The 23,746-nt window shown below is 33.9% G+C and overlaps 4 protein-coding genes across 11 annotated transcripts; 3 read left to right on the top strand and 1 right to left on the bottom strand.

Annotated features, from left to right (window-relative positions):
• Positions 1–1,269: 1,269 nt before the first annotated feature.
• On the bottom strand, positions 1,270–5,448 carry LOC108214963 (protein ALP1-like). 7 transcript variants are annotated; one of them, XM_064089498.1, is made up of 9 exons: positions 5,040–5,448; positions 4,881–4,964; positions 3,707–4,221; positions 3,397–3,622; positions 2,855–3,303; positions 2,708–2,770; positions 2,340–2,390; positions 2,212–2,265; positions 1,270–1,544 (listed from the first exon to the last, which is right to left on the bottom strand). In XM_064089498.1, the coding sequence occupies exons 3-5, from the start codon at positions 4,217–4,219 to the stop codon at positions 2,861–2,863; spliced, it is 1,182 nt and encodes a 393-aa protein (XP_063945568.1). In that variant the 5' UTR covers positions 4,220–4,221; positions 4,881–4,964; positions 5,040–5,448; the 3' UTR covers positions 1,270–1,544; positions 2,212–2,265; positions 2,340–2,390; positions 2,708–2,770; positions 2,855–2,860. The 7 variants fall into 7 exon arrangements, with proteins under 7 accessions (XP_063945568.1, XP_017242726.1, XP_017242725.1 ...); XM_017387237.2 differs by having other exon boundaries at positions 1,270–1,565; positions 2,855–3,321; positions 5,040–5,446; XM_017387236.2 differs by having other exon boundaries at positions 2,855–3,321; positions 5,040–5,446.
• Positions 5,449–5,578: 130 nt separating this feature from the next.
• On the top strand, positions 5,579–8,805 carry LOC108214961 (ankyrin repeat-containing protein NPR4). The gene is made up of 6 exons (XM_017387235.2): positions 5,579–5,640; positions 6,099–6,228; positions 6,527–7,006; positions 7,158–7,298; positions 7,533–7,978; positions 8,072–8,805. The coding sequence occupies exons 2-6, from the start codon at positions 6,105–6,107 to the stop codon at positions 8,684–8,686; spliced, it is 1,806 nt and encodes a 601-aa protein (XP_017242724.1). The 5' UTR covers positions 5,579–5,640; positions 6,099–6,104; the 3' UTR covers positions 8,687–8,805.
• A 4,550-nt stretch (positions 8,806–13,355) lies between these two features.
• On the top strand, positions 13,356–16,924 carry LOC108210436 (uncharacterized). 2 transcript variants are annotated; one of them, XM_017381719.2, is made up of 7 exons: positions 13,356–13,492; positions 13,580–13,754; positions 13,977–14,123; positions 14,263–14,742; positions 15,261–15,395; positions 15,569–16,002; positions 16,247–16,924. In XM_017381719.2, the coding sequence occupies exons 2-7, from the start codon at positions 13,586–13,588 to the stop codon at positions 16,859–16,861; spliced, it is 1,980 nt and encodes a 659-aa protein (XP_017237208.1). In that variant the 5' UTR covers positions 13,356–13,492; positions 13,580–13,585; the 3' UTR covers positions 16,862–16,924. The 2 variants fall into 2 exon arrangements, with proteins under 2 accessions (XP_017237208.1, XP_017237207.1); XM_017381718.2 differs by lacking the exon at positions 13,356–13,492 and having other exon boundaries at positions 13,501–13,754.
• A 1,979-nt stretch (positions 16,925–18,903) lies between these two features.
• On the top strand, positions 18,904–23,355 carry LOC108211858 (ankyrin repeat-containing protein ITN1). The gene is made up of 6 exons (XM_017383567.2): positions 18,904–19,171; positions 19,666–19,824; positions 20,826–21,305; positions 21,556–21,696; positions 21,911–22,350; positions 22,705–23,355. Exons 1-6 carry the CDS (start codon positions 19,024–19,026, stop codon positions 23,317–23,319), a joined length of 1,983 nt encoding a protein of 660 aa, XP_017239056.1. The 5' UTR covers positions 18,904–19,023; the 3' UTR covers positions 23,320–23,355.
• Positions 23,356–23,746: the final 391 nt, after the last annotated feature.

The following is a 23,746-nucleotide window of genomic DNA, read 5'->3' as shown; positions in this document are numbered from 1 at the left end:
TTCTTATCCTATTTCAGAATTCAAATAAATAAGTAGTCCATATTGATCATCACCCAAATCCATACAAATCCATTGAATTCTTATCATATTTTAGAACTCAAATATATAAGGAGTCTATATGATATTATTAGCCAAATTTACTACTATAAAATTTAATTCAAGCCATTTTCTTTACAAGATTGCGATAAAGACGAATAAGAGATGATAACACTTTGATGACATATGCAAAATCTCCTGATAACGATGGCCCCGTCATTAATAATGGCACATGATATCGTAAAAGGACCGAAACATAAGATATTATCAAAAAAATTGATCACAAATTAGTTTAAATTAATTTTTCAAACAACTATTGAAACAATTACCACTATCAGACTTACAAGAACTCCTACTAGCGATACATATTAAATTTATCTGTTAGATTTCTAAAATAATTATAAATAAAAAAATTATAATCTATCAAAGATAAATACCCTTATAAACCAGTCAGATAATATTTTTCATCAAATCATAAAGAAAAATAATATTTTTGCTAAAATAAAATATATCATTCTAAAAGAAATCCATACCATAACATATATTCGAGAAAAGAATTTCGAAAAAATCATTTAAAATAAGATCAAATGTCAATATAAAAAAGTTGTATATAAACAACGATAGTATATATATGTATAAATTATAAAATTTAAAAAATTATTTAATCTCGTTGTTGTCACGAATTATAAACTAGTATTATATAAAATTAAACTCGGGTTATAAAGTAGTATATTGTATATTATATAAAATTACAAACTTGGGTTGCTTCAAAAAAATTATAAACTGGTGGATATATTGAGATAAATAAAGACAAATGTCAGGTACTCAAGATGTCATTGACCCTCTAATCCTGTATATACTAAGAAAGGGAAAGAATAATAAGAAAAATATAATAATCTTTGTAGTAGCCACTGGCCAGCAGCCAGGAATATGTTATCTCAGATTTTTTCTTATACGTATCTAAAGATTTTACACTCCGTTTGGTTGGGATGAATGAAATTTGCTAAGAATGGAATGAAATTGAGAATGGAATGGTGGGAGAATGGAAACAAGTTTGAATGGAATGATCGATTCAAGGTTCTTGTTTGGTTCATTTTTTTATGGTTGGAATGGAATGAACAATTCCATTCATTTGAGTTGTTTGGTTACTCAAAGGAATGGAATGGTAATTAAATATTTTTTTTAGCAAATATTTCCATGTAAAACTTTAACTTTCAGAATTTATATATTACATACACAAATTAATTAATTTCATATCAATAGCATACTTCCCATTTCATTACACAAATTATTAGTATAAAATCAACTATAATAAATATTACAAATTTACAAATAAAATCCAAACTTTGGCCACTATCAATTCTCCTTCATAATTTACAAATAAAATACAAAATTTGGGAAGTGAATATGAGAACACCGGAGAACCGCAACACGTGCAGGCATTATTCCATAATGTAGAGTTAAACATCATCATCTTCCAGTGGTTTTTTCCATCGAAATAAAAGTACCTGCACAATTTTATTAAGTAGCTGCAGCTTAGATTAGAATATACCTACATGACTTTTCCTGAGAATATACATCTACAAGACTTTTCTTGAGAATCTTAAATAACAAGCCAAACAATTTCCAATGTTAAATTAGTGAGCAACAAAACAAAGTGCACAGAAGCGACATTACTGACTCATAATGAAGTGCATGGACCACAGTAGCGCAGGCCTAAAATCATACTATTTACCTTAATTACTGGCAAGATTCTAACAAAAAAAGCCAGAATTGTACAAACAGCATCGTTTTCTTGAATGTAATAATAAAAATGCAGTTAGTTAGTAGACAGTAGTACAGTTATGCAATAAATTAATAATTACTTAGCTGCAGAATCAGAGAAAGATATGAATGAAGAAGAGGCTGCTGTGGAAGTGAAGTCGCCAGAAGACAGGGAGAAACATATAAATGCAAAATCAAAATGCAATGAGTTTGTGAAAGAGGCGAAGCAGATCAGTTTAATTTTTATGCAATGAGTTTACTGGCTTCAGTTTTATTGTGAGTTTCATGTTTTACCCTTTTCATCTATACTTATGGGGCCATAACACGTAACACACATTCTAAAAAAACCAACAAATACGACTACACATGTGATTCAGCCACACAGATAATATAAATTTGAGGGGAGCTAACCTCTGATTGCAGCCGAAACTTCTCCTGTTTTAGCAGAGATATCTCTGTCTCTGCCTGAAAAAAGTAAATAAGAGCATTAGCGCATCCCCATATACAAACGATCAACAAGAATTAGGTGTAACTCTCACATTTTGCTCAAAGATCAACTTCTCTGTCTCCCACTTTACTTTCAAGTCACTCTGTGTTGCACATGCTAGATTGGTTAAAATTCAAGAAGATAAAACACAATAAATATACTAAACTAGCATTCTATTAATCATCGTCTGAAAGACACACACCTAACTTACTGCAATAAAAGAAATGAAAACATACACTCATCAACAACACACACTATTTTTGTAAAGTGAAAATTTAACAATTTAACTCTGTAAAATTTTGGTAAAAGCCAGAGCAGTTCTGTAAAATGACAATTTAACTCTGTTTTGAACAGAATTTATAATATAATTTGCAGGCACATCAGCAAAGAAAACAACATACTATGGCTTTTCAGACTCACCAAAATTATACCAATAAGCTTGAGACTGCCAATTTAAAAGCTTGTGAATGCCCAGAGCCAAACCTAAAATTTAAAAGAGCACTGCTTTCATAAACTAGCACAAGATCAGTAAATTTATCAGTAAATCAAGACTAAAGAGTAACAAACCTAAAATTATCTCCTTGAAGAGCCTCTCCATTCATTAAATAACGTTTCAGCTAGGTTGTCTCTAAAAGATGTCCATTCCGGACTTGTACCAATACTTGTAATATTGTCTTCGACAACCTCATACTCCATATTTGTTCCCCCTTCCATGTCAAAGTCGAGTTCGCAAGAATCACTATTCATTTCGGCTCTAATATAATTATGCAACACACAACAAGCTAGAATAATCCGATTTTGAATTTTAAGAGGGTAAAATGACGGACTTCTTAATATAGCCCATCTCTTTTTTAAAATCCCAAAAGCACGTTCAACCACATTTCGCGCCGTTGAGTGTCTCATATTAAAATACTCTTTGGCACATATTGGTTGATATCCCTCTTTCCATTCATTCCTATGGTACTTTACTCCTCGAAAAGGTGTCAAAAATCCTTCTCCATTAGTATAACCCGCATCTACGAGATAGTAAGTACCTTTAAAATTGAAAATTTTCAGTTTACACATTGCACAAACACATCTTTAAAAAAACACAAATTGAGTATATATACCCTTAGGAACTTTTAGTCCATTCTTTCGTGACAACGCATCTTTTAGGACTCTCCCATCAGCAGCAGATCCTTCCCAACCGGTTAGCACATAAGTAAACTGCAAATTAGGTGTGACCGCAGCAAGGACATTGATTGTAATTTCACCTTTTCTGTTCCGATACCTAGGCTTGTCTTGTACAGGTACGTTCATTCTAATATGTGTTCCATCCAGAGCTCCAAGACAATTCTAATAAAATATAGACATAATATGAGACAACATGTAAGTAGTAGATATCTTCTAGGATAATATTTTTAGAGTGTTTAATCGTACCTTAAAGTACTTCCACTTTTCATCGGTTGAGTCATTTGGAATCGGTTCAGGTGGTTTAAATTCTTGTAATCTCAAAACCCCATTAAGAACCATATGAACATGTCTACTAATTGTTTCAGTTGACCTTTGGAAATTTGTGCTCAAAACACTCATTTTTTCATGATGAGCTAATATGTATAAAAACACAGCAACTTGTTCAGTCACATTCATATACTTGGTATCGCGTATATATCCTCTTGACTCAAGGGTAAAACATAGTTTATGAAATGTCTTCATATCCATCCGAAGATTTTTAATACACATATCATCACTTTGTTTAACTAACCTATCAACATAGTGAATCCTTTCCATCTTAAAAATTGAGTACCTTGGTCTTAGTGCTACCCTAGTCCCTAACACAACAATCATTTGAAAATACCAAGATATTGAAGCAATCATTTTCAGCCACACCATATAGAGCATAATTCTCTTCCTTCGCCTAGAATTTCTTTTACTTAACGGAAGCCGTGCCATTACTGCATATAACCATGTTGATGTTCTTAGAGGCTTTTAATTAAACACGTAGCACACAATCTAAAAAAAATACTACAGCATATCAAAAAAAACATTTGAAATAGAAGTGCAGTTTAAAACAAAATTAGGAGCATCTTCTTGTCAAGGTAAAACTGATTAGAGACCTCAAGTATCAGACAGGAAATTAAGCATATTCGCATGTAAAACACTAGATAAAGCAAGGCTCAGATATTATCAGAACAGCCTCCTAGGTGCTTAACGCGCTAGTCAGAATTGATAGTGGCTGATGCGTAAACATTAAGCAAAGTATATCCATCACCATGTTATTATATATACTGGCTGATAACAAAATCATTAACCTGCCTAGAGCTCATAATAGCTACTAATCTATGAACAATGAGGGTAATCATTTATACAAAGCATGAACAGAAAGTCAACCTCGTCCATAAAGGCTACAAGCAAAAGCTTTATTCTAACACCAATCTAAATGTTAGCATTTTACATAGTTTCTGTACCAATAAGGCCCAGTTCATATGATGGCAAATGACAATTTACAAGTTCCTTAGCCACAGAGAGAATAGATTGACTTGTGTACTGAAATTTGCAACAAACTAAAATGCAAAATGAGGAAAATGTCATTAAGACATCATTTGTAATCAACCTGAGGGGAAGTTCTTTTCTAAAGCACAAATTTACAGTGGCTCCCATCCCACGCCATATTGAAGCAAACTCAACAGCAATATACCTAAAAAGCAACAAAAGGCATATATAAATTATGATAAGGAGTGGAAAATTTTATCTAAATCGATAGATTTAAAACCTGTTTGGATAGATCAATCTAAGCTCCAATATCGATTTAAAACCTGTTTGGATAGATCAATCGAAGCTCCAAAATATCTGATTGAGGCTTAAACTTCGTCTTCAAACGAGATGAATTATGGATTCACAAAGTTTTCAGTCGATAAGAGATAAATAGAGAGTGTAGAAGGGGAGAGGCAGAAAAGGAAGAGAGAGATGAGAGAGAGAGAGGCGAGAGAGAGAAGCGAGAGAGAGGCGAGAGAGAGAGGCGGAGAGAGATGCGAGAGAGAGGCGGATTGAGAGATGCGTGAGAGGCGGAAAGCGCTAGCGGAGAGAGATGAGAGAGAGAGGCGGATTGAGAGATGTGTGAGAGGCGGAAAGGGCGAGTGAATGGAATGGGCCTAACCAGCACTTTCAAAAATGAATCGATTGTCTGATTAGTTGATGGATTGGAATGAATAAAAGAATGGGCTATTCCATTCCTTGGGCCAACCAAACAGAATTTTTATTTTTGGAATGGAATGGCCCATTCCATTCTGGGCTAAACTGATTCCATTCATGCCAACCAAACAGAGTATTAAGGTTCATACTTGCAGAAGCTAGTTTCTCTGTTTCTCCTCGAGGTATGTTTTGTTTTTTTAACTGTTTTTTCTTCATTTCCCATAGCTCTTAAATTTTGTTAAATTGGCAGCTTTTTGTTTCTCTTGAACTACTATAAAACTATATAGACTACTCTCTGTTCTTGATCTTCATGTTAGTGGACTGATACTCTGTCTGGTTAGAAGAATTGGATGTAACAGAGCATGATGAAATGAAACAAAGTATAACTTTTTTATAATAAGAGTTGTAAGAGAATGAATATGAACTTGATGTTGTTGAAAAAGTAGTTGGAATTGAGCAGTAGTTTATATTTGTGTGAATTTAGTGATGATCAATATTCAAAATGAAACTTATGAATACTTAGTGTTAAGAAGGCTTACTAGGGTCATACAGTATTCTAACACTTACCCGTAAAATTAATATCTAGGTAGATAGAAATCGGGTTTAATATCTGATATGAGTTGATTGATTTAAGATACAGGTAAAAATGACAGAAGTAAGTGATAATTCTGAAATTGAAGGAAACCTCCATCATTTTATTGAAATGCCTCAGCAGTCTCAACCGCGGCCGAGGCCTAGGCCACGGAGGCCTTCTTCGTTCTACCTCTCAGGTTAGCTTCTCATTGTTTCTTGCTCCATGTTGACAAAGATACAACTATACAAGCAAGGCAATTGTATGATTTCCCTTTGTGATTAATATATAAAATTTTCATCACACAAACGGTATGAATAAACTGTTTCTGACTTATAAACCCACGGTTTATAGGCTCAGACAAAACCCCCATTGGTCTGTTCAATGTTTTTCTATGTTTTCAAGTATAAGCAACAGATAAAGGTAAAAATTAAGCACTTTCTTAGCATGGTGTTATGTGCTTAGGATCTACTCGTTAATACTAAATATTTATGCAGACGCACAAAGAGAAAATTACTTGAAAATATGTGTTCCTCTGTACAATGCTGCTCTTGATGGCGACTGGCATGCTGCTGAAGAAATTATAACAGATTGTCCTGAGGTGATAAACATGAGCATTACAAAGAAAGAAGATACTCTTCTTCATGTTGTATCCTCAACAGGACGGACACACTTTGCCGAAAAGGTTGTTAACATGATGACAGATGAGGACTTGGAACTTCAAAACAAAGACGGGGAAACAGCTCTCTGTGTGGCAGTAGCTTCAACTGTTAAAATGGTTGACATTTTGCTGGCAAGGAATAGCCGCCTTTTAGAGATACGTAAAAAGGGCGGGTTACCAATCTTGTGTGCAATTTGGTGTGGAGACAAGAACATGGTGGCACATATGTATTCCAAAATTAATCTGGCTGATAAAAAGTGGACTCAATCTGATAGAAGAAATATACTGAATTCCTGCCTTGCGATAGGCCTATTTGGTAAACTTCAAAATTATCTCTATTTGCAAATTTACTAAATTCCTTTGTTTGGGGGTCATGGCAGCCTTATTCTTGCATGTTCTAACCATTAGCCTTAATTTTCTTGACTAATTACAGAACACCACAAATCAGAACATTTCTAATTTTGCAGATATTGCACATAAGATATTGATTCACTATAAGAAAGAAGGAATTCTGAAAGTAGATACACGCGTACTAAGGTATCTGGCCTATAAACTTTCTGCATTTGATGAAACTGCGCAACCTTTTATCAGAAGACTTATAAATACGAGTAAGTTCTGGACTGGTATATATGTTAATTGTTATCTATATTGTCCATGGTGGGCATAATAGCCCTTAATATAACTTGTTAAGCGAGTCAAGTTTATTCATACATTTTGATTTTAAAAGGTGGATCTGTTCCGCATCTTCCATGGCTTGTGCAGTTGGGAGAAAAGGCTCATTGTCCTGAAGATTGTACTTCTCGCATATGTATCTTTAAACAGATAATAATTTTCTGTTGCAGTTCTTCCCGGACCAAGACTAGGACCCACTGATAACTCTAAAGCAGCTGAAATAGTGAGGATAATGTGGGGAGAAATTATCAAGCAGAAGCATGAAGATGTATTGAAACAGATTGCTGGGGATCCAAACCGGGCAATAGTAGAAGGACTTTTATTTACAGCGGCTAGATTTGGCAACCATAAGTTTTTAGTCGAGCTCCTTAGAATGTATCCTGACGTTACATGGGACACAGATGACAATAAACACACAATATTTCATGTTGCAGTTATAAATCGCCATGAGAATGTGTACAATTTGCTGTACGGATTTGGCTCAAAGAAGTTGGAGAAAACAGATAAAGATGGAAACAATATTCTCCACTTAGCTGCCATAAAGCCAACACAAACTCGACTTAATATTGTGTCAGGAGCAGCTCTTCAAATGCAAAGAGAACTACTGTGGTTTAAGGTACATATTTCTTGATTATCCGCATTAAGTACTTCCAAAAATTCCTCTTACTTTACTCATCATCACTCATCAAATGACTTAAAATTGTAACAGGAAGTGAAAACAAGGCTGAATTCAGTTGACAGAAGAAAGAAAAACAATCAAGGCAAAAACCCGAAGCAATTATTCACTGACGAGCACGCAAAGCTAATGGAAAAAGGCGAAAGCTGGATGAAGCAAACAGCAGCTCAGTGCATGGTTGTTGCTGCTCTTATAGCCACTATCACATTTGCAGCAGCTTTCACCTTACCAGGTGGCAGCAATTGCGACAGCGGGCATCCAGTACTCATGAAGAGCAGTGCCTTCGTCGTGTTTGTGGTAACAGACGCCATATCATTATGCACCTCATCAGCTTCTATACTCGTGTTCTTGGCAATTCTCACTGCACGTTATACAGAATACGACTTCTTGGCATCTCTCCCTGTGAAATTGATGGTCGGACTCTTAACACTTTTCATCTCAATAGCTACCATGATGATTGCTTTCAGTGCGAGTTTCTTTCTACTCTATGCAAAAAGCATGAAGTGGATTCCTATACTAGTTGCTACATTAGCTGGTTTGCCAGTTATACTATTTGCTTGGCTACATTATCGTCTATTTTTTGACGTGATAAATACAACATACAGTGCCAGGTATCTGTTTAGGCCGAAGAAACGTATATTTGGCTAGCAAATTCATGTTGCATCTTTGATTTCGGAAGAAATTGTTGTATTCCTATGTGTTCCTCTTGGATTGTACTCTAAGGTCTCTTTTCTTCGCATGTAAATCCCAAATTATAAGATAACATATCATATGGTGAAGTTGGATGAATGGTCGCATTTGTCTAAAATTTATGGCAGAACATATGACATAATATTGACATTCGACAGAAATTAGATATTTATTGAGATTACTGCTGTTTTAATTAGTAAGCGAGTCAACAAACAGATTGGTCAGTCATGGTAGTTAGAAAGAGCGGGAAAGTCATTTACAAAGTAAACTGCTTTCTTCTTGTATATAGACATGTGCAGAGAGAGAGTAGGAAGCCGGAGTTGTAATTTTCATTTTAACTTCTTTGTTTGTACATACACACTCGTCACGCCCGTTTAAACATTTCAGGCCACGTGCTATATATAAAATTTTGGTCGCATAATAATTTCTTTTTTTTTTTTATAGTTGAGAATGAAGTTAATAGTTATGGCCTTATGGGTAATAAAAGTAGTATAGAATTTGATACATGGGTCTTGTTCTGTGGCAACAGTGTGTCAGAGACGAATTATCTAACACACTGTACAGAACCCGTAGATTTATATTTTAGAACTCATATTTATTTATTTTTAATGGATTCGCTATAAATATCCGCGGAACGGGAGTTCCCCTTTCTGCGGATAATATCCGTGGATCGGGAGTTCCCTTTCCGCGAAAAATATCCGCAGATCCATAAAAAAAAAAGTTGAATCTGAACTCTTAAAATATAAATCTAACGGTTCTCATACAGTGTGTTAGATAACCCTCTCCGACACACGGTTGCCAGGGAACTTGACCCTTCATTTATACACCCAAGTAATGGCCCACAAAGAAGGTGTGAGTTTGGAAGACTGATGATTTTGATATGAGACTTGTTTTTAATTCTAGACGATATATTATAGAAATTTATAAATGAGTCAAGATATATTTGGGGTCCTGAAAATTTAGGACCCTATTCAGTGCTGGACTGTTTACACACCCTCATAGCCCGGGCCGACATTCATCAATGAATTTTGGAGTTATCTTCATTTTATTTCTAAACACGAAGAAATGATCTTCATCTACTCATGATATCAGAGCATTACGTTGTTGATCTCCGTCATTAAAACTCTGGTCTGAAGCTTCTTCTTGCAAACTTGTTTTTCCGATTCGTCGTCTTTACAAATCGTTATCAAATTGCATGCTGATTGTGATCATATACTTATTTTCTCCATCTCGTCTTATTATTTCACTCTAATATTTTTATATATATACATAATATAAATTTTGTATTTCATATAACTATTTTTAAAAAAATTGAAATTTTTGAATGTTAAAATTTACTCCCTCTGTCCCTCTCATTTCTTTACAGTTACTATTTTGGGATGTCCCTCTCATTTCTTTACGTTACTATAAATAATAAGTTTTTCTCATCATTACACCCACTATCTTCCTCCACTATCTCATATTTAACAATAAAAACTACTATTACACCCATTATTTTCCTCCACTATCTCAAATCTACTATTAAATATTGGTAGGTCCCACCACTTTACCCACTTTTCATCTAACTTTACTCATTTTTCATTCATTGTCTTAGTCTCCGTGTCCCCCTCCAATGTAAACTATTGAGGGGGACGGAGGGAGTAATATAATATATTTTAAAATATCACGAATATATTAATTGAATAAAAGGAGGAGAAAAGTATACATGCACCCACAATCATTAACTTTGCATTTTCCACACGCAAGATATTTCGTCAACTAAATAGCACAATATTGATTCGACTTAATACTGTATTAATTAGCTTGCGTAAACCCCTTATCTCTACCTAATTTGTTTTTTTTAATCTAGCATGCAGAGCTATCGGGGAACTATTTAGTTGACTTTAAATAATCTAATTTACAAATACAGAAATGAAGAAATTTTGCAAATGTAAAATATTATTATAAATTGAATAGAACTGAGAGCTCTCATGTTGCACATGTTCCTCTGTTCCAACTACACCCTTTAAAAATTTGTCATCAAAATTTGGATTAGATAATTGATCATCGATGAAGTCAGAGCATGACATCCCAAAATAATTGATTGACAGTTTACTAGAAAACGAGTGAAGGGTCCTCCATCATCCTTCACGATAAGTCTGCTGACCTGTGTGTGGACATTAATAATTGATAAACAGGAGTCCGAATTTTTGGAAGTTTATTTAGCAGTAGTTTATTTTATATTTTTGGAAAAGAAAATCAAATTGTTTCTTCTGATTTGATAAGGAGTGAATGGTATGATGTGAACCGGATATTTTTGTCACTGTCCATATTTTTTGTTTTACACTTTTGAAAGTCTTTTTTTTTTTTTAAAGGAAACTTACTTCATTAAACAAAGATTTGTTACAAAGAGGTAGGCTAATTTTGTGCTAAAACTTGACTGATAACTATGAGAAGAACCTCACCTCAAAGAGCACTAACTTTAGCATGCAAAACATAATTGGCTAATCTATGAGCCACACCATTAGTGTTTCTCAGCCTAAATATAAAACCCACAAAACCTATATTAGGCAGAAGATTGATAATATTTGACAAGAGGGGATCTAAGTCACTGCAATACCTTGAAAAATTGTGTAGAACAGCTATTGCATTTCGGCTATTAGACACTATACAAAATTTGTTCCAAACTTTACTAATAGTCAAGATGATCCATTCCTTGATTGCATTTAGCTCAGCCAACAACACATTAGGTACAAGCTTAATGTTGAATGCCTCCATTGATTTTAATTCTTTTAAACAAACTTGATGTTAGAACAAAATATTATAGATTTATAGTCAAATTTTCAGTTTATTACTTTAGAACAGGATCTAGGTTATATTGGGATCACCTCTGTAGATTTATAAATATATATATAACATACAAAATATAAAAAACATACTACCATATTACACTAGATAGATTAATTGCCAAAATTAAAAGACGTGACAAATTGACAATTGGTCCTACTGTCATCAGTAACATGTATGAGAGTACACATTTTTAGGAACAGTAGCACTTGACAGAATATAAAATAGTAGCAATTCATTTTCTGCTGCAGTGCTTACTTTTCTAAGAATGTAGTCACATTTATTAATTATTAATTTATATATAATTTATTAGTTTTAATGACCGGTTCCATTTGGTTTGGTTTCATTTTGGGGTAATGTTTGTACCTAAAATCACAATTGAATCCATTTAAACGGTTCGATTTTTGATATTTTGATCTCAGTTTGGTTCAATTTTCACCAATTTTCATCGATTTTGATTTTTTCTCCATTTTTTGCACACCCTTAACCTCTACATTTAAACTTGTGTCATTTTATCACATGGTCCAGGGGTTTTGACGGATAATATTGGTCGAAACTTTTATTTTTTTTAACCAAATCAATATAAATAATTTTTAAAAAATTAGAATCAAATCAATTATATGTTAAAATCAAGCTAAACCAAAAAATAAAATATATTTAACCTCGTGATTTATATTTTACCTTTATTTTTGTTAAATATATGTTATATTTATAATGTAAATATGTTTTAAATAAATTTAACTTATATTTAATGTATATATAAGATATTATGTATGTATATAATATATTATTAACTCTATTTATAAATATTTAGTTTACATATTATGTTTTATATACTTTAATCAAATCTAAATAAGTTTAAATTGAGTCAATTTTTTAGCGAAAAATTATGACAATGATAATGTTGATTCAATATTTTGTGTGTGTATCAAATTATAAATTATAATTAGATATATAATTATGTGTAGTAGATATTTTTATATATTATTATGGGAATTTGATTTAACCGATTTTCATATATCAAATACTATAACCAAATTATAGTTGGTCATTTGCTTGGATGATATGAGTTGGAATGAGAAACGGATGATCCATGACTCAGAGGACCCCTTACATGTGACCATCCTCATTAACCGAATCATTTGCCATGATTCATAGTGATTCTGAATTTTTTTGGTTTATTGATTCAGTCCGAATGTGCCGTTTGATGATTCAAGTTAATTTTTTGACACGTTTTATGTAATTTATGAACTATGAAGCCAATTGAGTGAGTTTAAAATGTTTTTTTTTTCAAATAAATAAAGAAGTGAAGTAAATGTTAGAAGCAAATTAAGACTTATAAATGATCAAAGTGTTTGAGAAATAAACAGAAGTCATGAATCAAAAGTTAGCATTTTCAGCTTTTTATAAATAATTCTTGACTTTTTACACAAAAGATATAAATAAGTACTTCTAACTTATAACCGCAGAGGTCGGGTTTAACAGTCCGCCAAACACGACATGTATATAACAGAAGATGCATAATATCACTAGTATGTTTATTTGTCAAAACTATTGTCTTGACTTTTCTACTTATATTAACTTTTCAATGGAATAACAGAAAAAAGATTATAGAAGTTATTTCCTTAAAAAGTATTATCCATACAAATCTTCTTTTTGGTATGTTGTTCGAAATATTATTTCAATATTATTCAAAACGAGCTTAAAGAAACTTTGATGAATACAAAGGGAAGTAGATGGAAGGTGGGTTATAAATAATTGATATATTTATCGAGTCGAAGATGCGTGCAGTTAAAATCTTGCCCAGTTGTACGATTATCTACCCAAAACATTATTGTCAGTGACAACTGACATGTAATAACTACAACAAAAATGATCGAGACTCTACACTTATAAATCAAATCAACCAATCCAAACAATTCAATCTTCATACTTCAGGTAGCTAACTCTGTCCGAACATTCTGTCATTTTAAATTCAAAAGCATACAACCTGATCTTGATCATGATGATTTATTTTTAGTACAGGTAAAAATGGCGGAAACAAGTACGAAATCATCTACTGCAGATGTCGAAGCTGAAATGAGCCATCAGCATTCTATTGAAATAGTTGCAGCGTCTCCGCCACCACCACCACCACGGCTGCTGCCCCCACCAGCTCCACCACTGCCTCCGCGGACAAGGAATCACCGCAACCTCTGGGGTCATAACTTAGAACTTTTATGCGCGAAGTTGCATTATTCATTTAAGCAACATTACATGAAATTTAGTTCTTGTATAGTCTGTGGTCTTTTTTATTTTTCGGACAGTAGTCAGAAATATCTGAGATATTTTAAATTAGGCTGTCTTTTCGGATATGTCACAATTTTTAAAGTATTCGGGGTTTATTTATTGTGATGATACTGATGATTGGTTTTGTTTACAGGGATTATTGGTGATAGAAGTTTGAGTAATCCAGATTCGTCGGAAAAACGAAGCCATCATTCGATCAAGATGCCTAAGACGCCACCACAGGCGCCACCGTTGCCACCTAAGTCTGGTCCAAGAAAGCCTTCTATAATCTACCTTTCAGGTGAGTTTTTCAGTGTTTTGGAAAATTACATGAAATTCATGTTTGATTTTAATTTATTGTCGTCTCGCTGCCACAATTATATAAAATCTGAATTATTGTTGATTGTTATGGTTATTTCTGCTATTTGATATTGATGCAGAGGATCAAAGAGAAAATTATATTGATATATGTGTTCCTGTGTACAATGCCGCGATAAAAGGCGACTGGCATGCTGCTGAGAAAATCATCAGAGGTTGTCCGGAGGTGATAAACACTAGCATCACAAAGAGACAAGATACTGTTCTTCACATTATATCATCAACAAAACACACTCACTTTGCGGAAAAGCTGGTGAACTTGATGAAACCTGAGGACTTGGAACTTCAAAATGGACTGGGGGAAACCGCTCTGTGCTTAGCAGTAGCTTCAAATGTTAAGATGGTTCGCATTTTGCTGAAAAAGAATAATGGCCTCCTAAGGATACGTAAAAATGGTGACTTGCCGTTCATGCTTGCAGTTCGGTATGGAGATAAGCACATGGTTGAATACATTTATTCAGAGACTAACATGGATGATGAGAAGTGGAATTACTTGGATCAGAAACGTATACTGGAATCTTGCCTTTCTTTAGGCCTATTTGGTAAAAAATTTAACCCTGTCTTGTTGGTACAAATTTCCCCCCGTTTACTGTCAGAGACTTGCATTCAGAAATAAAAACCGCAAAGACTATCATGCTCATTGCTCAGCACTAATAATAAAAACTGCAGTTCTCATGATCTATAGTCGATAACTCATCATATGTAAAGCAAACTAGTGTCATAATTAAGAAAAACACCCATTTTCATAAATAAAGCAAATTAGATTGAGACTTGCATTCAGAATCCAAGGGTTTTCTTCTGGATAATATATTCATACTCTGTTTAAGACTTAGTATGCTGTGAAGTAGCATTGTGCTAAATGTTTCAACTGTGAGTGGCTATTGTGGAAATTGGGATATATTACATATCAGCAAAATAGCATGTCATTTTTGATCTGTTCTGTTGAACAGCATTTGTTTGGGTGAATATAATCTGCCAGACCAAACCACGTAAACATATAGTCTGTTCTTGTTACTTATTTACAAAATAGCAATTTAAGTGAGCATTTCTAAGTTTGCAGATATTGCACTAAAGATATTTAAACACTGCAAGGATGATCACAAAATAGAAACAGATATACTGGGATTTTTGGCTAATAGTCCTTCTGCATTTGACGGAACATTGGGCCCTGCTCTTAGAAGACTCTTGCATCCAAGTAAGTTTTCTACTGGTAACTGCGTTATCTATCATGGCCCAAGTGTCCAAGTAAGTTTTAGTAGTATATGTAGGCGAAAAATCACATTGTCCTATATCAGCTACCATCAGTTAGCTTTTACTCTACACATAATTATCTATTAATCTCTCAGATTTTGATGATTTCTGTTTCAGTATTCCCCGGAAGCAATGATGACTCAAAAGTGGCTGCAATAGTCAGGTTAATATGGAGGAAGATTATTAAACAGAAGTACGAAGACATATGGAAGCTAGTTTCTAGCCAGCCATTGAGTGATAAAGATGAAGGGTTTCTATTTGCAGCTGCTAGATTGGGAAACCATAAATTCATTAGGGAGCTCCTTAAGTTGTATCCTGACATTACATGGGGAAGAGATGGCAATAAACACACAATATTTCACATTGCAGTTACACATCGCCGTGAAAATGTGTACAATTTGCTTTATGACCTTGGCTCAAAGAAGTTCGCGTTAAAAGACAATGATGGAAATAATATTCTACATTTAGCTGCCATCAAGCCAGCACAAAATCGACTCAATATTGTCTCAGGAGCAGCTCTTCAGATGCAAAGAGAACTACTTTGGTTTAAGGTAAATATTCCTTGATGTTCCGAATTCTGTCTGTTTATTGTTCAGTTTGTGAACAGTTCCCTCCATTAGCTCTACATACACCGATCTTAGTGTAATTTTCTGACGTATCAGATTAAAATCCATAGCTCGAAATAATTAAAAGTCTTTCTGTGACTACAATGTCTACGACGTGTAACTTAATATTATGCCACTAATTATTTGTTTACCAGCTACCATACTGATATAACTTGTAAATGTTAAATAGGAAGTAAAATCTAGAGTGAGTCCAACTGACAGAAGACAGGTGAACAATGATAATAAAACTCCTCAAGAACTCTTCACTGAGCAGCACGCAGACCTGATGGAGAAAGGGGAAAAATGGATGAAAGAAACAGCAGCTCAGTGCATGATTGTTGCGGCCCTTATAGCCACAATTATGTTTGCAGCTGCTTTTACTTTACCTGGTGGCAACAATAGTGAAGATGGGCATCCAATATTTTTGAAGAGGAGCGCCTTCATCGTGTTTGCAGTGACAGACGCCATATCATTATGCACCTCTTCAGCTTCCATACTTGTCTTCTTAGCCATTCTCACTGCACGATATACAGAAAATGATTTTCTGGCATCTTTACCTTTAAAATTGATGGTGGGACTCGTAACGCTGTTTATTTCAATTGCTACAATGATGGTTGCTTATGGCGCGAGTTTCTTCCTACTTTACCCAAGAAGTATGAAATGGATACCTATACTAGTGACTGTATTAGCTGGTCTGCCTGTTATTTCGTTTGCTGGGCTACAATTTGGTCTACTTTTTGATGTGATCAATTCGACATTTAATTCCAGGCATCTGTTTAGGCCTAAGAAACATATGCTGTACTAGCAGAATTTGAGAATGCACCATTGATCACTTGATGAAATGTTTTACTTATCCGAGTTCCACACATTTTGTAATCTGATGCTTCTCTCGCTCTTCAAATATACTACTTTCTGAGTGAAGTTTCTACAGATTGAGTAGTAGCAGTAAGCCAGTAATACCTCTCTCTTGCATATAAACAACTGCTGCAGCCTGCAGATATCCTGGAAACTTGTTAACGCATGTATTTACTGCGCATTATGTAGACAGATATCCTGGAAACATGTTAAAGCATGTATGTACCGCGCATTATGCAGGCATTCATCAACCATAGCATTAGAAAGGTCCTCTGATTCATCCATCTTATGATAGCAGTCGTTTCTTCAGATTTTTTTTGCAAGTTAAGAAATTTTACTTTCTTAAAAATTTAAATATAAGTCTAAAGTTAGAGTTAGGATTAGCGAAAATCTGAAAATGTCATAGGATCATTGCATAAAAAGCCAAAAGATAAAAATAGTACCCCTCATTCTATTTTTTTTTTGCTAATTGATTAAGATGGGACCAAGATCTCAACCACTGCACCAACCTTTGTTGACACCCCTCATTCTATTTTATGTGAGGTAATTTGACTAACATCCTTTAAAAGAATGGAATGTTCGAATTCAATTTCAATCAAAAAATTGAGACAGCAGATGTTAAAAAACAATATTATATGAATGTGTAATTGTATAATTTAAATAAATATTATTAAAAATATTCAATTTTTCTAAGAAATGTTAAAAGAAAAAATGGTTTATATGAAATGTGAAGGTAGTATTCCCTCCGTCCCGAACACATGGGATGTGACACGGAAATATAATTCAAGGGAGAAAAAATAGAAAAGTGGATGAAGTGGTAGGATGCATTTATATTTAATTATAAATTTATGATAGTCGAGAAAGGTAGTAACTGTAATAGTGATTTATATTTAATTATAAATTTATGATAGTCGAGGAAGATAGTAACTGTAATAGTGTTTATATTATTATTGAATGAAAATAGTAGAAGAAAATAATGATTTTAGTAAGTAATGTTTAATTAGTAAAAATTATTATTTTTAAATTATATAAAGATGAAGAGATATCTCAAAATAAAAATTTGTATAGAAATAAATAAAACAGTGGGATAAGATTAAATACAGAACTATACAGAACTGTCACCTCTCAATTTCATTATGTCCGCACATGTTCTTGCAGATCCCCACATATAAATTTTATTTTTCTGTGTTTTTTAAGACATATGATCGTCACTGCTGAAGTGAGAACATGAAGTAATAAGACGCTGTCATTATACTGGTAGTCCAGTTCTTACATGGACTAATTTTAAGCAGAAAACAGCACCAATATTTTACTACCTCCGTCTCTTTTTACTTGTCATTTTGACTTTTTGCACGTTATTTAAGATGATTAAAAAACATACTTCTACTTATTATTTTTAAAATTTTCTTTTTCTGAATTAAAGTTTATAGTTTATATTTTTATTCATAAAAAGAAAATTTTAAAAAAAATGAACGGAATTATGTTTTTTTAATCACCTTAAGTTACACTTAAATATTTAATAAAAATAAGTTAAACTTATGAAAACCAATACTCCCTCCATCTTAATTTAGATGAATCTTTTGCTCATTTCACACATATTAAAAAGTATTAAATGATTGTTTTTTTTTCCATCTATGCCCATATTTATTGTGTTGACTTTCTGTAGTATTAGTTAGATGGTACACTGGAAATAATAAATAAGCAAGAGTAACAATGGAAAATTGTTGATAAATGTGCATTGAAAAAAGAAAAGCTAAACTATTTTGAGAAAAAAAAAAATTTCCAAAAGGATCATCTAATTTGCAAATGGAAAGAGTATAGTAATTTTTAATTGAATTTCCAATTCAACAAAAAAAGTCAAACATAGATGTGTACCAAATTAAATGCCCCGAGTTTTGCGAAACAGTAGAATATGGATACCGAAGTTCAACGGGCGCGTACTAGCGTGGCACTATAGCAAGCGACAAGTGGTACATTGAAACTTCATATTGAAAATCTACACAAAAAATATTTACTCAAATCCGGAGATCTGGAGTTCGAAATTAGATAAAGGTGCCTGCTAAACTATTTATTCCACTCCTGCCGACTTGTATTCGTTTCATACAAACAATTATGAACTCAACTACTCCACATGTCGAAGCTCGAGTAAGCCACGATCAACATTCCACTCAAACAGTTTCACCGACTCCACCACCGCCGCGGCCACCTCCACCACCTCCACCGCTGCCACTTCGGCGAAAGAATTACGGCAAACTTTGGGGTTATAACCACCACACTTGCACCATCCATTATTATGCCATGCTCTTATGTTTGAATTTTTTTGCTGCTTCCAATATATTGGCTATAAAAAATTTATGGTTTTTTTCTACACTTAATGCGTTGGTTTAATTGACATGAAATTCAAGAAGTATATGTATACTTCTTCTTTTTTGAACTTTTGATTAAAACTTTTGGCTAAGCAGTCTGTTTTTAAGTGGAGAAAAGTTCATGTAATGATGATGCATAAATATTTCATGTAATGATAATGCGGTAATTTCTTGTGGGAAGTCTGTGTAATGATAATGCATAAAAATTTCATATAATGATAATGTAGTAATTTCATGTGGGCAGTTTTTTAGGTGAAGTAAAATTCGTGTAATGATAATGTATAAAAAATTTCATGTAATTATATTGTCGTAATTTCATATGAGCAAGACAGTAGTTTATTCTGGCACTAAAATTTCCGAGCATGATATCTGATTTTGGCCTGAACAGGACCGTACCATCATCCTACAACTAGACTGCCCCAGCGCCAGCAGCATCTAAGACCTCCGCCAGAAAGGTCTCAAGTAGTGCATCTTCCCAAGGCGCCAGCACTGGCGCCGCTGCAGAATCGAATTGGTGCAGGAAGGCCTTCTAAATATTTTCTCGAGGGTTAGCTTCTTACTGTTCCTTTAGCAAGTCAAGAGACATGTAATTTCTTCTTTTTAAAACAAATCAATTAATTAAAATATACATGTAAGCACCACTTTTGTACCCATAGCTGCACAAAAATCGGGTCTGGACTAGTTGAGAAGGGTGACCATCTTTCAACCTGAAAATCTTTTTTGTTGCAATTAGGTTGAAATGCAGTACTATTTTGCTCTGTATATTTGATGTGCTCTATAGTATAGGAGTATCCCGAATTATGTATTTTTAGTTTTTTCTAAGGATGTAAATATGGTAGCGCATAGGCTTCTGAACATTTTTAGTAGAACCTTAATAAATAAATTATCAAACTAGTAAGTTTCTTTGATGCAGACATCATTGATAACTATTTTTAAACTCAATAAATGAATAAACTTCGGTCTCCAGGGTATTCAATCATCGAGGTTTAACTGAGGCAGTGAAATCTGCACAGTTTTTAGCTGAATCGAAAACAGTAATACTTGTGTTCTCTCCTTCATACTCCCTCCGTTTCATAATAGCTGTCCTCTTTTCGGAAAAAATGTGTTTCAGATTAGTTATCAACTTATAATTTCAGTATTACTTTTTAAAGAGTATTCTTTATATATTTCCAAGACTAAATCTACATCACATACAATTATTTAATCTTTAGTTTATATTTTCAAGACTTACTTTGTACAACAAAATATTATTCAGTTAATTAATAAAGTTAATGCAATAAATATGAATATAAATGTAATTTTGTTATTAGAATTTCTTAATATTTGTAATTTTTTAGAAGTGGACTGCTATTATTGAAAGGAGGGAGGAAGAAGGTCTTCGATCCCTCCATGTCATAATTTCTATTTATTTCATGTTGTTATGTTAGTAAAGGGACTAAGGGAGTAAAGGAAAAGATAGAACCATGTCTTACTTCTAACTTCTGGGAAATGCAGTAGTCTGCAAAGGTTCTGCTCTTCAAAATTTACAGTACTCTATTGTTTATGCAGAACGACAAAGAGAAGAATACGTGAATATATGTGTTCCTCTGTACAATGCTGCACTTAAAGGTGACTGGCATGTTGCCGAAAGAATTATAAAAGCTTGTCCAGAGGTGATTAAAATGAGCATTACGAAGAGGCAAGAAACTGTTCTTCACATTGTGTCCTCAACAAAACACACTGAATTTGCCGAGAATCTGGTGAACATGATGGCAGTAGAAGACTTGGGACTTCAGAACAAAGATGAAGAAACAGCTCTCTGTGTGGCAGTAACTTCAACTATTAAAATGGTTGACGTCTTGCTTAAAAGGAATAATGGGCTGATAAAGATTCGTAAAAAGGGTGACTTACCTTTCTTATGTGCGGTTTTTTCTGGAGAAAAACACATGGTGGAACATATGTATAAGAAGACTAATCTGGAAGGCGAAAGATGGAATTACAGTGATAAACAACGTATGCTGGATTCTTGCCTTGCTTTTGGCCACCTTGGTAATATTTCAAAATCCTATCTTTTGACTGCACAGATTAAGCAAGACACCTGGGTGGTTGGATTTCACCAAAGTGTTGTATATGAGCAATATGCCATTTATTTTATTCTTCGAATAGTAGCTGTTTTGTAGTGTGGATTAAGAGTACCAGGTCAATCCATTTATAGTTTGTGCTTTCTTGTTTCTATAATTTTCTTGATTCAGTTAAAGTTATTTAGAACTCTAAAACCTAGAATTTTCTTGTTTTGCAGATATCGCATTAGATATATTTAACAAAAGCAAGAAGAAAGGGATTCTGACAATCGATACTCGGGCACTTAGGTCTCTAGCTTATAATCCTACTGCATTTGAAGGAAAAGTGCGACCTGTTTTTAGGAGGATCGTAAATACATGTAAGATTTCTGCTGGTAAATGTGTTGTCTACTGATTAAGGCCCTGTTATTGAGTATCTAATATATGAAAACGACATATTACATAATGGTACTTGCCAAAACTTATTTGTTTTCTTTCATTCAATTATAACATGTTAAGCAAGTCAAGTTCATAACATTTCGGCTTCAATTTCATAAAATTCTCTCTCAAATAGTTGTTAATGTTCTGTTTCAGTACACCTTGGATCAAGAACAAGGCCACTTGAAAGCTCAAAAGCGGCTAGAATAGTCAGGATAATGTGGAGAGAAATTGTTAAGCAGGAAAACGTTTTGAAAGCACTTTCTGGCAAGTCGGGAACAGAAAAAGTCGAAGGGCTTCACTTTACAGCTGCTAGACTAGGCAACTACAAATTCCTAATTGAGCTCCTTAAATTGTGTCCTGATCTTACATGGGACATAGATGACAAGAAACACACAATATTTCACATAGCAGTTACACATCGACAAGAGAATGTGTACAACTTATTATACGAGCTTGGCTCAAAGAAGTTAGGAACAACAGACAACTATGGGAACAATATTCTACATTTAGCTGCCATTAAGCCAGCACAAGATCGACTTAACATTGTGTCTGGAGCAGCTCTTCAAATGCAAAGAGAAATACTATGGTTTAAGGTACACATTCTTTGATTCTCAGAAGTTTTACATAAGAATAGTCCTATTACTTGCAAATATCTAGTAGTCGGCAATCTGGAATTTTTGACTAAAGTATTACTTCCCTGTTTTTAGTGTTGTGCAAAATTTATTAACGACTCTATACAGTGATTTTTGAATCCCAAAAGAATTTAGAGTTATATTTATGATCCAAATGTCAGCCTCAATGGAACACGTTGCTATATTATAATGCCACACTAATACATAAATGCTCAATTATGTGGCACTTTCGCGTCGGTTTTATAAAAAATCTGTCGCTTATACATCTCATATGCGTCGGGTGCAAACTTACCATAAATTCAAATTTTGTAATAGGAAGTACAGAGCAGGGTAAATTTGGTTGACAGAAGAAAGGTGAACAAGCAAGGAAAGAGCCCCCAAGAATTATTCACCGACGAGCACACAAAATTAATGGAGAAAGGAGAAACTTGGATGAGGCAAACAGCAGCACAATGCATGGTTGTTGCTGCACTTATAGCCACAATTATGTTTGCGGCAGCTTTTACTTTACCTGGTGGAAATAATGACGACAATGGGCATCCGATACTCATGAAGAAGAGTGCCTTCAAGGTGTTTGTGGTAACTGACGCGATATCATTATGCACTTCTTGCGCTTCCCTGCTGATGTTCTTGGCCATTCTTACCGCACGTTATGCAGAAAACGACTTCCTGAGGTCTTTACCTGTGAAATTGATAGTTGGTCTGGTTACATTATTCATCTCAATTGCTAACATGATGATTGCTTTCGGTGCCAGCTTCTTCTTGCTCTATGCTAGAAGTATGAAATGGGTTCCTGTTCTGGTAACTGTATTAGCAGGTTTGCCTGTTATTTTATTTGTTGGGCTACAATATCGTCTACTTATTGATGTGATAAGCTCAACATTCAATTCAAGGCATTTGTTTAGGCCTAAGAAACGTATGCTTTACTAGTAAATTTAATGTTGGATTAACTGAATGAATTAATTTGTTACTGATTAGTGATTACTAATTATATTAAATAGTTTTACAGTATAGAGCACGGTTGAATAGCTCAAGTGGTTAAGAGCTTATCCTCTGTTGTTGTCCTGGGTTCGAAACAAGCTATATTTTGTACCCAACTCAACTCTGCTATGCATATATTTGTCCTCTCATCAAAAGGATATGCTTAGCATTTTTCTCTGAAAGCATCACTTGTTAATTGTTGAATATATTTGGTATGGTCTTGCAGTTTTTCAAATACACAAAAATGACAGAACATATAACTGTCCTCACTCTTTTGTCTTGAACAGTTCTGTTGATTTTTCCTAGAAACGGCCTTAACATCTGCCTCAACCTTATTATGCAGGCTGTAGCACAAGAGTCTATGTTTTTTGTTTTA

Source organism: Daucus carota, chromosome 3, assembly GCF_001625215.2.
Source record: "Daucus carota subsp. sativus chromosome 3, DH1 v3.0, whole genome shotgun sequence".
Lineage (NCBI taxonomy): Eukaryota > Viridiplantae > Streptophyta > Magnoliopsida > Apiales > Apiaceae > Daucus > Daucus carota.
This window is presented reverse-complemented; position numbering and strand designations above follow the sequence as displayed.

Excerpts from the sequence above, each read along its gene's own strand:
- LOC108214963 (XM_017387237.2), bottom strand. The coding sequence starts at position 4,219 with ATGGCACGGCTTCCGTTAAGTAAAAGAAATTCTAGGCGAAGGAAGAGA. Across the intron at positions 3,623-3,706 it reads AAAAGTGGAAGTACTTTAAG|AATTGTCTTGGAGCTCTGGA; the intron begins GTACGATTAAAC and ends ATATTTTATTAG. Across the intron at positions 3,322-3,396 it reads TGGACTAAAAGTTCCTAAGG|GTACTTACTATCTCGTAGAT; the intron begins GTATATATACTC and ends TCAATTTTAAAG.
- LOC108211858 (XM_017383567.2), top strand. The coding sequence starts at position 19,024 with ATGAACTCAACTACTCCACATGTCGAAGCTCGAGTAAGCCACGATCAA. Across the intron at positions 19,172-19,665 it reads GAATTACGGCAAACTTTGGG|GACCGTACCATCATCCTACA; the intron begins GTTATAACCACC and ends TGGCCTGAACAG. Across the intron at positions 21,306-21,555 it reads CCTTGCTTTTGGCCACCTTG|ATATCGCATTAGATATATTT; the intron begins GTAATATTTCAA and ends CTTGTTTTGCAG.
- LOC108210436 (XM_017381719.2), top strand. The coding sequence starts at position 13,586 with ATGGCGGAAACAAGTACGAAATCATCTACTGCAGATGTCGAAGCTGAA. Across the intron at positions 14,743-15,260 it reads CCTTTCTTTAGGCCTATTTG|ATATTGCACTAAAGATATTT; the intron begins GTAAAAAATTTA and ends CTAAGTTTGCAG. Across the intron at positions 15,396-15,568 it reads TAGAAGACTCTTGCATCCAA|TATTCCCCGGAAGCAATGAT; the intron begins GTAAGTTTTCTA and ends TTTCTGTTTCAG.
- LOC108214961 (XM_017387235.2), top strand. The coding sequence starts at position 6,105 with ATGACAGAAGTAAGTGATAATTCTGAAATTGAAGGAAACCTCCATCAT. Across the intron at positions 6,229-6,526 it reads TTCTTCGTTCTACCTCTCAG|ACGCACAAAGAGAAAATTAC; the intron begins GTTAGCTTCTCA and ends ATATTTATGCAG. Across the intron at positions 7,299-7,532 it reads CAGAAGACTTATAAATACGA|TTCTTCCCGGACCAAGACTA; the intron begins GTAAGTTCTGGA and ends TTTCTGTTGCAG.